We start from the raw sequence: 14,929 nt of genomic DNA on the forward strand, positions 1-14,929 counted from the left end.
ATGAATCTTTAGTGCTCTATTTATGGTTTACTGAAAGAATGTCTCTATCTTCTCTCAGGCGTCCCGCCATTACAGTCTTGTCTGCGGAGCCCATAGGACCGAGCCCTTGGTTTCCTGGTTCACCAGGGAATTGTGCAACTTCTGCTGGGCTGGGACTTTCATATCCTCGGACTCTCTGGAGAATCGATGAGCCTGTTGCAGCAGAAGTAAGAAATTAGTTTGTAAAAGAGGTTGATTTTATTTGAGAATTACTTTTGCAGAGATCATGTTGATAGTGTTCATTTTCTGAACTTTGGTTACAGCCTCCACCGTCCTATGAACAAGTGATCAGAGAAATCAACCAGCAGCCAGTGCCCACACCACCTCCCCCAAGGCGTTCAACCACTACCACCTCAACACAGACTGAATTTGACCAGGACACTGAGAATATAGAGACAAGAAGTGCTGATGCTGATTTTACAAGTTTAAGAGGGTACACTCCAGTGACAGGTAGGGAACCACCCTGTTTCATAATGGCATGTAAAGAGCAGAACAAGATTAAGGCTTGCATTGACTGAAAACAGTGTCTATAAGTAATGGCATAGTAATAGCAAATTTAACAACAAAAAGCAGTACATGAGAGTTAAACTTAAGGGGCAGCACATTCAATATAATAACACAAAATGGTTAGGGATGTAAGGCCCATTTTCAGAACCTTGGATTTTTGATTACAGTTACCTATTTTAGTTTTTGAGCACCCAGATGATTCTGAATGCAACTAAGTTGGATCAGCTGCCAGTGAAAATGTCAGTCTTGCTGTATGTATTTATTTATTTATATATATATTCAATTTTTCCATTGTTCATCATGCTGTGTGTCACATGCTACTTCCTGGCAGAACTGGCAAGTTGACAAACTGCTTGCTGCCTGTATTGGTAGGGTGGAAGGTTGTCCTTACAAGAACTGAATACTATGTTAGTTTTAAAACTTTGAGACTTGTTTCGAAGAAAAATGTCTTTTATTGTCTTTTCTCCGAAAAATTTTCCATTTGACCTTCTCCCGTTATCTTTTTGGCCGCAGCTCATGCTCCACCAGCACTTTCCCTATTAGCACTGACGCTCATTTTGGGTTCCGCCAGGGCCACTCAGCTCCTGACCTCATTACAGCCTTGGTTCAAACATGGACAAAAGAGTTGAACTCGAGATGAGGTGAGAGTGACTGCCCTTGACATCAAGGCAGCATTTGACTGAATATGGCATCAAGGAACCCTATCAAAACTGAAGTCAATGGGAATCAGGGGGAAACCCTCCACTGACTGGAGTCATACCTAGCACAAACGAAGATGGTTGTGGTTGTTGGTCAATCATCTCAGCTCCAGGACATCACTGCAGGAGTTCCTCAGGGTAGTGTCCTAGGCCCAACCATCTTCAGCTGCTTCATCAATGACCTTCCTTCAATCATAAGGTCAGAAGTGGGGATGTTCACTGATGATTGCACAATGTTCAGTACCATTCGTGACTCCTCAGATACTGAAGCAGTCCGTGTAGAAATGCAGCAAGACCTGGACAATATCCAGGCTTGGGCTTACAAGTGGCAAGTAACATTCGCGCCACACAAGTGCCAGGCAATGACCATCTCCAACAAGAGAGAATCTAACCATCTCCCCTTGACATTCAATGGCATTACCATCGCTGAATCCCCCACTATCAACATCCTAGGGGCTACCATTGACCAGAAACTGAACTGGAGTAGCCATATAAATACCATGGCTACAAGAGCAGGTCAGAGGCTAGAAATCCTGCAGCGAGTAACTCACCTCCTGACTCCCCAAAGCCTGTCCACCATCTACAAGGCACAAGTCAGGAGTGTGATGGAATACTCTCCACTTGCCTGGATGAGTGCAGCTCCAACAACACTCAGGAAGCTCGACATCATCCATGACAAAGCAGCCTGCTTGATTGGCACCCCATCTACAAACATTCACTCCCTCCAACACCGACGCACAGTGGCAGCAGTGTGTACCATCTACAAGATGCACTGCAGCAATGCACCAAGGCTCCTCAGATAGCACCTTCCAAACCCGCGACCTCTACCAACTAGAAGGACAAGGGCAGCAAATGCATGGGAACACCACCACCTGCAAGTTCCCGTCCAAGTCACACACCATCCTGACTTGGAACTATATCACCATTCCTTCACTGTCGCTGGGTCAAAATCCTGGAACTCCCTTCCTAACAGCACTGTGGGATGGACTGCAGCGGTTCAAGAAGGCAGCTCACCACCACCTTCTCAAGGGCAGTTAGGGATGGGCAATAAATGCTGGCCCGGCCAGCGACGTCCACATCCCATGAATGAATAAAAAAAAAAGCATGCTCTCGTGCTGCCAGTGGGAGCAAATAACAACTGAGCCCAATCATCTTTTGGCTGGACGTGTGCATATATGCACTCACAACAGGGGTGTTGATGGCTACCAGGAGTGGAATTATGAAACAATTCTCATCACAAGCCAAGAAAACTGAGGTCAAGTGCAGCAAAGCTGCTCTCAGCCTTGCCGAGATACATTGGCCAGAATTTTACAGCCCTCCCTCCCCACATGAGCAGGCTGTAGGGGGTTAGTGGGGGGACTGTAAAAATTGAGTGGGAGGCGGGGGGTCAGGTTTGCCATTCCCAGTGCCTTGCCATCCCCACTGCAATTTTACGCAGGGCAGCAGCAGTGAGAAAACGCCCGCCGCAGGCCAATTAACCGCCACTTAAGGACCACCTTCCGCCACTGCTGGTATTTTACCAGCGGCAGTCAGGCAGCAAAGGCCCCCAGAAGGCCACAAGGTAAAACCTGGCGGCCTTCTTGCCGGCTGGGGCGGCCCTCCTGATGAGGCACCCTGTGCCCCATGGAAGGCCCCCCCCAGGGCCCAACTGCCCCCACTGGACAACAATTCCACCGCCCCCCCCCCCTCCCCCAGCCAACTCCTAAGCAGCTCCCCTCCTTGCCTCATTGGGGACCAGCCGATTCTCCCCGACGAGGCCCCAAAATCTTACCTTGGTTCCTGGGCCAGCACTGCTCTTGCTGCTGCAGTTGGTTGTGTGAAGTCCCAGCAGTGGCCACCGCTCCCAGTGGTGCTGCTGGGACTAAGAGCTGCTGGCCCGCTGATTGGCCAGCAGCTTCCATTGGTGGAAGTCCCGCCCGAGGCCAAATAAGGGCCTGAGGAGCGAAAAATCCCGGCATGGCTCCCCTGCTCCAGCGGAGGTGAGCTCCCCCTCAACCTTTCAGCCGGTGGGTGAGGCCTCCCGCCCAACGTAAAATCCTGGCAATTAACTCAGATGTACAAAGCATCGAAAGCACAATCCCTGGTCGGTTTAAAGGGAGCACCTTTTTAAAATTTCAGATATGTGACTCTTTTTTGGGTTTTTTTTTAAAGCCTGAGTGTCTTTCTTTGATCTTTCATCCAGTGCCATGTATCAATAGCCAAGAAGGCAAATAACCTTTTACGAACATACGAATTAAGAGCAGGAGTAGGCCACTCGAGCCTTCTCCACCATTCACCAAGATCATAGCTGATCTGATTGTAACCTCAACTCCACATTCCTGCCTACCCCCGATAACCTTTCACCCCCTTGCTTATCAAGAATCTATCTACCTCTGCCTTAAAAATATTCAAAAGACTCTGTCTGCTTCCATTGCCTTTTGAGGAAGAGAATTCCGAAGATTCATGACCCTCTGAGAGAAAAAGTTTCTGCTCATCTCTGTCTTAAATGGGCAACCCCTTATTTTCAAACAGTGATCCCTAGTTCTAGATTCTCCCACAAGGGGAAACATTCTTTCCACATTCACCCTGTCAAGACCCCTCAAAATCTTATATGTTTCAATCAAGTCACTTCTTACTCTTCTAAACTCCAGTGGATACAAGCTGAGCAGGTTCAACCTTTCCTCATAAGACAACCTGCCCATTCCAGGTATTAGTCTAGTAAACCTTCTCTGAACTGCTTCCAACACATTTACATCCTTCCTTAAATAAGGAGACCACAGGCAGTGGTTAGCACCGCAGCCTCACAGCTCCAGCGACCCGGGTTCAATTCTGGGTACTGCCTGTGTGGAGTTTGCAGGTTCTCCCTGTGTCTGCGTGGGTTTTCTCCAGGTGCTCCGGTTTCCTCCCACAAGCCAAAAGACTTGCAGGTTGGTAGGTAAATTGGCCATTATAAAATTGTCCCTAGTATAGGTAGGTGGTAGGGAAATATAGGGACAGATGGGGATGTGGTAGGAATATGGGATTAGTGTAGGATTAGTATAAATGGGTGGTTGATGGTCGGCAGACTGGGCCGAAGGGTCTGTTTCAGTGCTGTATCTCTAAACTAAACTAATACTGTACACAGTACTCCAGTTGTAGTCTCTCCAATGCCCTATCTAACTGAAGCATAACCACCCTACTTTTGTATTCAATTCCCCTCACAATAAACAATAATATTCTGTTAGCTTTCCTAATTACTTGCTGAACCTGCATACTAACCTTTTGCGATTCATGCACTAGGACACCCAGATTCCTCTTCATCTCAGAGCTCTGTAATCTCTCATCATTTAGATAGTATGATATTTTTATCCTTGCTGCCAAAATGGACAATTTCACATGTTCTTACATTATACTCCATTTGCCAAATCTTTGCCCATCTATCTATATCCCTTTGTAACCTCCTAACGTTCTTTTCACAAGTTACTTTCCTACTTATTTTTGTGCTATCAGCAAATTTAGCAACCACACCTTCACGCACTTCATCCAATGTTTAAATTCTGGAGGACCGAGACTCCATGTTTCGGCCAGCCAGATTTTCAGGGCCAGTGAGGTTGTTTGGCAGTAATTAAGACTTATCATGCTGTTAAAAATTTGTTTACTCCTCAATGTACCAGTGCTAATGGTTTCTAGTGTTTGTAGCTCACCATCACCTTCTCAAAGGCAATTAGGGATAGGCAACAAATGCTGGCTTTGCCAGCGACACCCACATCCCATGAAAGAATAATTTGTGGGTAAGTATCGCAACTTTATGCCCTCCATATGTTTTAATGCTGAATCTATAAGTGAGGTACCAATGTAGCACAGCTTGTGGAGGGACAGGGCAAATTGGACAGCAACTTGTGGATTTCCGCTTTTAACTGCGCATGTGTGGGCGCCAGAAGTTGTTGTCCAATCTACTCCATAAAAATCATGAGAACTGATAGCCTCACCATGGTTCTTACTGCAGAATCTGGGCCATTGTAAAAAAAAACTCATGCTTGTCAGAGGATTAAAAGTTTAGAATCTAAGCAAACCATTTGAGCATCATTCTTGGGAGCCAAAGTCATAATCCACATTAATTGGATTACTGCCTTGTAATCCACTTTCTTTTGTTGTCTTTAATATGCTATATAATTTTTAATTCCTCATCCATTAGCCTAAACATCCAGTCCCTCAGTATAATATGGCTGCAGCGTGTACTATGCCAAGGCTTCTTTGGCAGCAGCTTCCAAACCTGCAATCTCCACCATCTCGAAGGACCAGGGCAGTAGGTGCATGGGAGCACCATCACCTCAGAGATCCTCTCCAAGTCGTACACCAACCTGACTTGGCTGTTGCTTCATTATCAGTTGGTCAATATCCTGGAACTTGCGACCTAATGACATTGTGGGAGCAGTTTCAGAAACTCTTTAAGAAAGTCCATCACCACCTCAAGGGTCACTTGAGATGGGCAGTAGATGCCAGCCTTGCCAATGACATCCAAATCCCAATACTTTTTTTGTAATGATACATGTATTTGTCTATTCTTTACACAACTTGTTTTCAATTTATCTTGTGCCTCTTTTGTTCTAGTTCAGAGACCAGTGAAACCTCCCAGACCAGCGGTGTGCCTCATTCCTAACAGGCCTGTGGAAAGTGAAGCACCTTTGATTTCAGTAGAAAGTAATTCCAGTAGGGAACAAAGTGTCCAAACGAACACTAATGTTGTGGAGCGCCCTATACCAAGGCCCAGGTCCTTAGGTAACTTCAAGATACTTTTTGAAGAACTTCACAGTGAGACTTCCGAGGAAAAAAGTGAAGAAAGTGTCTCCGACATTGGTGGGTTAACATTGTGCCAAAATCCATTGACAGAAGATAACTTTGCCAACCAAGACACAATGGGAGATAACAGTGGACACAGCATCCTTTCCAAGATAAAGGCATTTGAAACACAAAGAGATTCTGAAAATTCTGTTGGTAACACACGACCATCAAAAAGACCAGAAGTTGCTCCACGATCTTTAGGGCCAAAGCCTGCAGTAGCCCAAGGGAAACCAACTGTCGCTCCCAAACCTTCTGTGGCTGACAAGAATTCAGGAGGATCTGATAATGGGCCTGAAAGAAAACCTGTAGCAGCAGAGAGGCAGGGGCCAATTCTGCTTCCAAAACCACAAACAGTGACCACAGCTGTTGGACCCAAGCCAGAGCCACCCAAGAAACCAAAACCCGCTATCTCCTCAGAGTCAAACCAAAGTGAGGGAGCTAACAATATTTTAGATCCTGGGGAGGAAGCACTTTCAGCTACTCAGAGAGAAAAACGGGTAGATAGGAGAAATCAAATTCCTGTTCCAGCACCAAGGCCCACAGTGGCAAAAAGGACCATTCCTTTTGAAAACCGTGATGCATACTCTGTAGCACCTAAGTCTCCTGCTTCTAGACCTTCAGTGCTGCCCATAACAAAGGCCTCTATGGTGCAGGTCGAAGAATCTTCAACCAACAAACAGGCACCTTCTCTACAAACAACCTCAAGCACACAAGATCTGATAAGTTTTGATGTTATTCCTGCTGTTCCAACAGGAGATAATGTGACCTCTCTATTGACAGTAGGTAATGTAATGTTAGCTTCAGTTTTCAAAAGACTGCATTATGTGTACTCCCTGGTGGCGCAGTAAGAGAAGGTAGCATTTGAACCTGAGGATTATTTTCTTCTCAAATTTGCTCCCCTCCTGTTCTGAAATTGCTGATTATTACTCCATCGGTTCCAGCAGCCCTCTAGTACCTTATGCAAATCATCATGTGAGGCCAGCCAATGAGCATTGCAAAGTTATTTGATTGTGAAAAGCATTACAGCAAAGGTCAATCTTCTCACCCATCAGTATTTGTACATGTCTGGCATGATTTTTGGGTAGCAGTTAGGGTCAGGAACCCCAGCCAATTCTTTATTTTGCCTCATTTCCCACCCTCTCCCTAGGAGTTCTAAGGTCATTTGTAGCAGCCATAGTGTTTCCATAAACTAACTCAGCACGGACCAGGTATTGAACCTGCAGCTTTCTGGATTATGTACTATAACTAATATCTTAACCCACTAAACCACTGAAGAGCTTATTCATTTACTCTAAAGGCAACTTTTGACAATTGCCTAATTATTTACAGGATATATGACTGTGGGCTATCACACTATGCTCCACTTCTATTCACACATGTACACTTTCCAGCTGGATGTTTTTATTCCCCTAGCCTAGTTTAGGATGTTGCAGCACTGAAACTGCTGGCTCATCTGAGACCAGTTCAGTCAGGGCAGACTGAGAGTCAAACCTGGGACTTTCTGGTCTGTATCGCTCAGTACTATTCTGGATAATGCCTGTACCTACAAGGCCCTCAGGAGAGCTGATACCTGAGGCTTAAAGAGTATAATTCAAAAATGTAGTAGACAATGGTGTTATTATTTTCTGCATCTATTCCGTACAGATGATTCTCCCCATAAAAAAAAATCATCTGGTCTTTTCCTCCAGTTGTTTCTAATTACTTTATTCACACAATGATGGGAGGGATGTTTGATGGAAGATGGGGGGGAACAGTGACATTTGGACACAAGTGGAGGAGCTAGGAAGGGGCATTAGCTTAAAATAGTTGAGAATCAATTAGGTCAAATTTTATATCCTGAAGGTTTTGTTCCCTTGGCAGTGAGGAGTTCAGAGTTTTCTTTACTACCCTCAGGAGATTAAATAATTTTTGTAGTGTCTGACCCAGCAAACTATACATATCAGTTGCAAAGAGTAGTCTGAATGACTGGTTGTTTATTTTCCCATTATTCCAATTGCTGAGATTTCTAATTAATTCCTCTTTTTGGCGGATAAATCTGCTGTTCAAGTTAATGAACGAAAATGTGTATACAAAGTTTCTTTCACAACCTCAGGATATCCTAAAGCACTTTACAACCAATGGATTACGTTTGAAGTGTAGTCACTATTGTTATGTGGGAAAATTTGGTAGCCCATTTGTGTACAGCAAATGCATGAATGTCCAGTTAACCTCTTTCTGGTGATGTTGGTTGAGGATGAATGTCAGCTTTGGCATTGGGAGAACAACCTTCTTACATTCTTCTTATATTCCCATTTCATTTTTTACACCAACTTGAACTGGTAGACAGGGCCTCAACTTAACTGGACTTCCAATATTGCAACACTCCTTCAGTACGTCATTGTGGTGTCAGCCGAGATTATATGCTCAAGTCTGTAGTGGAACTGAGCAAATTGGACTTATATATTCTCTGGGGTTTAGAAGAATGAGAGGTGAGCTCATTAAAACTTACAAGCTTCTGAAGGGGCTTGACAGGTTAGATACTGAGAGGTTGTTACCCCTGACTGGAGAATCTAGAACACAGGGGAACAGTCTCAGGATAAGGGGTCGATCATTTAGGACTGAGATGAGGAAAAATTTCTTCACTCAAAGGGTTGTAAATCTTTAGAATTCTCTACCCCAGAGGGCTGTGGATGCTCCATCATTGAGCATATTTAAGGCTGAGTTGGACAGATTTTTGTTGTCTCAAGGAATTGAGGGGATCAGTGCTGGGGCCTCAGCTATTTACACTCTATATTAATGACATAATGACAATATTAATGGCTCTTATATTAATGACTTGGATGAAGAGACAGAGAGTAATGATCTAAGTTTGCTGATGATATAAAGCTCAGTGGAAAGGTAAGCTGCAGGGAGAACATACAGAGGCTGCAAAGAGATATAGACAGGTTAAGTAAGTGGGCAACAAGATGGCAAATGGCGTATAATATAAGGAAGTGTGAAGTTGTTCACGTTGGTCATAAAAATAGAAAAGCAGAATTTTTTTAAAAGGTGTGAAACTGGAAAGTGTTGATGTTCAGAGAGACTTGAGAGTACTCATACAAGGAATGCATAAAGTTAACATGCAGGTGCAACAGGCTATTAGGAAGGCAGATGGCATGTTGTCCTTTATTGCAAGGGGATTGGAGTACAGGAATAATGAAGTCTTACTAAAATTGTACAGGGCTTTGATAAGATTGCACCTGGAATACCGTGTGCAGTTTTGGTCTCCACATTTAAGAAAGGATATACTTGCTTGCACTAGAGGCAGTGCAGCGAAGATTTACCAAATTGGTCCCTGGGGTGAGGGGGTTGTCCTATGAGGAGAGGTTGAGTAAATTGGGCCTATATTCTCTGGAGTTTAGCCGAATGAGAGGCGATCTAATTGAGACATGCAAGATTCTGAAAGGGCTTGATAGGGTAGAAGCTGAGAGATTGTTTCTGCTGGTTGGGGAATCTGGAATGGGGGACACAGTCTCAGGATAAGGGGTCAATCATTCAGGACTGAGATGAAGAGAAATTACTTCACTCAAAGGTTTGTGAATCTTTGGAATTCTCTACCCCAGAGGGTTGTGGATGCTCCATTGTTGAATACATTTAAAGCTGGGAAAGATAGATTTTTGGTCTTGCAGGGAATAAAGGATATGGGGAGCGGGCAGGAAAGTGGAATTGAAGCCCAAGATCAGCCATGATCATATTGAATGGCGGAGCAAGCTCGATGGGCCATATGGTCTACTTCTGCTCCTATTTCTTGTGTTCTTGTGAAGGATATGGGGCATGGGTGGGAAAGTGGAGTTGAAGCCCAGGATCAGCCATGATCGTATTGAATGGTAGAGCAGGCTCAATGGGCTCCTATTTCTTATGTTTATGTTTAACTGGAACTGCAGTCTTTTGATTGAAAGGCAGGCGTGCTACCAAATGAGACAAGCTGGCATCTGAAGCAAAAAATGACTGTATTCAGGACTTGTGTTGATGACAGAGGCCAAATCAGTAGCTTTGTAGTTGTTTTGATCCTGTTTATGCATAACACTTTACAAAATTGGAATGCTGCAAACAAGTGCCTTTTTTTCATGCGCAGTATATACACTCCCTTTGCCATGCTAGTTCCCCACAAGCAATCAGTCTGTTCCCAAGCCTTTGCAGCTCTATGGCCCACAGCTTCAAGGTAGATAAGAATGATCCAGGATGATTCCTTCAAATTGCTTCCCTCTTTCACTGAGGATTAACTGTCTGATTTCCACTTAATTTCTTGACAGGAGGGAAATTATAGGCATGAAACTAAGTAATGCCACTTCATGGAGCACTTTTTGGGGAACTTTAGGCTCTGCTGTACCTAATTGCATTAACCTTTAAGCATTTGTTACAGTATGGCCTAGAAATTCCCTTTCCTCACCTGGTTGTCCCCACCTCAGCCATTCACCTCGGAGCTGTTGCTGATGGTGGAGCAGCCCAATCTTCTATTTCACATCGTCAGTGAGCTGCCTGTTAATATTCATAGCTCACCAGCTCGATGATGATCAGGCTCGAGCCCCACTGTTGGATGCGCCTCGAGTCTCACTATTCCAGCAAAGGAATTGTTCCCTCCAGCACCACCACCCCCCATGCATACAAAAGTAAGCATGCTCAAATTTCTAGGCTTGTACAATATAAACAATGAACCAAAACTACAAGGAGCAATTACACAAGCTAGGGTTGTAATCCCTGGAATTTAGAAGATTAAGGGGTGATTCAGTCAAAGTTTTCAAGATGTTAAGGTGAACATATAGGGTAGATAGGGAAAAAATCTATTTCTGCTGGATGGGGAGTTAGGACTAGGGGGCATAGTCTGAAAATTAGAGCCAGGCTGTTCAGGAATGAAGTTAGGAAACATTTCTGCACACAAAGTGTGTTGCATTTTCCTACGTTACAATAATGACTACACTTCCAAAAGAAATTCACTGACAGTAAAGCACATTTGAGACATCACAAGGATGTGAAAGATACCATATGAATTTTTATTCCTTCGTTTCTCTGTCTCAATTTCTTTCACTCTTGCTTTATCTCCCCTTTTTCTCTCTTGATATTTTATTTTCTCTTTCTTCTTTATTTTGTTCATTCTTTCTTATCTCCTTCCTTTCTTTCATTCTTTCTTTAATGAAATACCATTCAACAAAACAAGAAGCTTGCTGTATTTGTCCTAAAATTATTCCAGTCTATCTCCAACTCAAAAAAGAAACTTACCTCTAGTTATATAAGTGTGTGGTCAGTGCTGGGTGATTTAGAAGTTGGTGACAGGTAAAGGACATTTACAGTGCTAAATATTAACATTATCCCTATTCTATTTTAATTTCTAACAGATCCTTTTCAGACTTTACCTAGAGGTCGGACAGCACCTACAGATACTACACCAAGTCGGCCACCTTTATTGCGTAAACCAACAGTAATTCGCATACCTAACAAACTAGATAAAAGTAAGTGTTCTCTGTTTTGTTTGTATACGTGCTCGAAGATTTTTATCTTCCCTTCCGCTCCAGAAACTTTTGTGCGAGAAGTTTAGGATTGCCCCCTTTTGCCAAATCCAAATGGCACAGCTACAATCAGGAATGCTAGTCATTGAAAAAAATGAAGTCTCCTGCACCATTTCAGTGGGTAAAAATGGGATATTGCTAGTTATTTTGAAATTTAGTAGTATTTCTGTGTCTAAATCTTTTCAATTTTGACTCGATAACTGACTTGCAAGATGTGTGAGGTAAAGGTAACCTTTCATTATAGATTGTATGCTGATTATCCTTTCTTGTTCCTTTCACCAGCATCTTCAGATGACCTTGTAAGTCCTCCCCCTCTCCCTGTGGAGACTCCTGTTGGTAATTTCACTGTGCAAAGGCCCAGCATTAAGCCTAAGGCTGCAGCTGTGGTAAGATATGAATTTTCTGCACATTGAATTTCCTTTCAAAATCTGCACATTTTTAGGGTCAGTCAGTTCTTCATAGAAGCAAATAAAATTTTTATATACGTATTGAGATGCTGCAAGATAAGTTTATATTCAGTGGGTGAGCTGACCCAGTAATTCTGAGCTAGCTATGGTCATTGCTGCAGTGGGAAATAGTTTGTATCTCATTGATCTATATGTTACAAAGTACATTAAATAATGAAAATAATAGGAAGTTATAAATGTTCATTTTAAATATAATCTGAATTGTTGTGAGTACTAATGTTACTATGAACAGTTGGTGTTTTGCCTTCTAAAGTTCCTAACGCTTTTGATGCATGGCATGATTGCATGATCACCAGTGGCCATCATGCAGCCTCTCTGAACCAGCTGCTGCTCGCTCGTGAGCCCAGCTAGTGAGTGTCACTGTCTGCTCAGGCGTGTAAGGCATCAAAGTTGTCTCCAATCCTGTCTCTCACTGGGGTCCACCTTTCTTTTCAAGAAGGGGTCAGATAGCGATATTTGTGGCATTATTGCACATTCAATACTGTTCTATTCCGGCCTGTACATCTGCCCACCTCCAATAGAGATCACTGGATAACAGATAATGGCCTGAAAATCCATGGGAATTCTCAAGTCTTTGAAAGTAACTTCAATCAGAGACAGGTAGAATCCATGGGGAATTGGTGTAAATGGCTAAAACAGCCATTTTTCTGGAGTATCCCGAGAAGAATTGCTGATGAATTTCCAGGCCAATGTCATTAGTGAAACTAAATGACACTTATGATTAAAAACAAAACCTGTGACCCCTCATAATAACCTATGGATAAATGTGCATGCAACTTTGTACTGAAGGTGACCGCATTGAACTTGGTAGTGATGCCTCCAATAGTCAAATATCCTGTCAATATTCCTACATAAAGAATGGCTGCTCAGACATGGTCCTGGAGGGCTTCCAATGTCAATGAAACTCTATACTAGCATGAGTCACTGCCTTCAGGAGAGAAATGGTACAGGGAAATTGTTGGTATGAAAATTGGGGGGGGGAAAAACTTAATGGACATGACCTCATCCTTTGTGATATAATTTCTAGCAGCCATCTCCTTTCAGCGGTGATTCTGAAAAAATCATTAACATTTGCCCAACTGGTTCTTACCTTGGAGAAAACTGTTTCTTAACTCTAATACAGTGCAGTGCAAGTTACAAATTGCAAACCATCCTTTTTGATAATTGGTAAGAAAGTAAGATTCACCTCATGAAAGGATAAAGATTATCTTGGGGTGGGCGGGTGGGGACGGGGGTGGCTGTTGGGTGAAGTGGGGTTCCCTGAAGCTGAATGAAAACCAATTTTAAAAGAAGAACAGCTTAATCTCAGTGGGCATCTAATACCTAGAAACTGAATGGATAAAACAGTTCAAGATTTTTGTACTATTAGACTTGCTTCTAAGCTCCAATATTTCAGGCACAGAATATTGTTCAACAAGAGTGTGTAGAGACCACATACCCAATTTGCAATGCTCTCAATTTTCCATCCTTTGGTGTACTTCTTCCAGTGCATCACTGTATTGGCTTCCTTCAGTAAAAATAGTATTTATTCCCTACCACCCACCTTCACCCCCAGCCAATCCACCATCTTCAGCTGCTTCATTAATGACCTTCCTTCAATAATAAGGTCAGAAGTGGGAATGTTCACTGATGATTGCACAATGTTCAGCACCATTTGCAACTCCTCAGATACTGAAGCAGTCAGTGTAGAAATGCAGCAAGACCTGGACAATATCCAGGCTTGTGCTGATAAGTGGCAAGTAGCATTCGCACCACACAAGTGTCAGGCAATGACTATCTCAAACGAGAGAGAATCTAACCATCTCCCCTTGACATTCAACGGCATTACCATTGCTGAATCCTCCACTATCAACATCCTGGGGGTTACCATTGACCAGAAATTGAACTGGAGTAGTCATATAAATACCATGGCTACAAGAGCAGGTCAGAGGCTAGGTATCCTGCAGCATGTAACTCACCTCCTGAGTCCCCAAAGCCTGTCCACCATCTACAAGGCATAAGTCAGGAGTGTGATGGAATACTCTCCACTTAACTGGATGGGTGCATCTCCAACAACACTCAAGAAGCTCGACACCATCCAGGACAAAGCAGCCCGCTTGATTGGCACCCCATCCACAAACATTCACTCCCTCCACCACCGATACACAGTGGCAGCAGTGTGTACCATCTACAAAATACACTGCAGCAATGCACCAAGGCTCCTTAGAGCACCCCAGCACCTTCCAAACCCGCAACCTCTACCACCTAGAAGGATAAGAGCAGCAGATGCATAGAAACACCACCACCTGCAAGTTCCCCTCCAAGTCACACACCATCCTGACTTGGAACTGGTTAAGACAAATGTAGCATTATATCACATGAAAATATTGGAAGCCAGTGACTATAGGGAGTATTACACAGAAGAGAGTGATACCCTCAGGAGAGCAGCACTAAAGAGTCATAGAGTAATACAGCACACAAACAGGCCCTTTGGCCCACCATGTCCGCTCCAGCCATCAGGCCTATCTATTCTAATCCCATTTTTCAGCTCTTGGCCCCTAGCCTTGTATGTTATGGCATTTCAAGTGCTCATCTAAATATTTCTTAAATGTTGTGAGAGTTGCTGCCTCTACCACCCCTTCAGGCAGTGTGTTCCAGATTCCAAATACCCTCTGGATGAAAAGTTTTTTCCTCAAATCCCCTTTAAATCTCCTGCCCCTTACCTTAAATCTATGCCTCCTGGTTATTGATCCCTCTGCTAAAGGAAAAAGTTTCTTCCTATCAATGCCCCTCATAATTTTGGATACCTCAATCAGGTTCCCCCTCAGCCTTCACTGCTCTAAGGAAAACAACCCTAGCCTATCCAGTCTCTCTTCATAACTGAAATGCTCCAGCCCAGGCAACATCCTGGTGAATC

At 43.6% G+C, this 14,929-nt stretch overlaps 1 protein-coding gene across 1 annotated transcript in view; it reads left to right on the forward strand.

Moving 5' to 3' along the window:
* sh3d19 (SH3 domain containing 19) overlaps positions 1-14,929 on the forward strand; it is a 204,476-nt gene that overhangs the window by 104,721 nt on the left and 84,826 nt on the right. The window contains exons 5-9 of the mRNA XM_068041139.1: positions 59-206; positions 303-489; positions 5,814-6,827; positions 11,396-11,509; positions 11,849-11,952. Coding sequence (XP_067897240.1) covers positions 59-206; positions 303-489; positions 5,814-6,827; positions 11,396-11,509; positions 11,849-11,952 — 1,567 coding nt within the window. The remainder of the gene's footprint in view (positions 1-58; positions 207-302; positions 490-5,813; positions 6,828-11,395; positions 11,510-11,848; positions 11,953-14,929) is intronic.

This window comes from Heterodontus francisci, chromosome 1, assembly GCF_036365525.1.
Source record: "Heterodontus francisci isolate sHetFra1 chromosome 1, sHetFra1.hap1, whole genome shotgun sequence".
In the NCBI taxonomy this organism is placed as follows: domain Eukaryota; kingdom Metazoa; phylum Chordata; class Chondrichthyes; order Heterodontiformes; family Heterodontidae; genus Heterodontus; species Heterodontus francisci.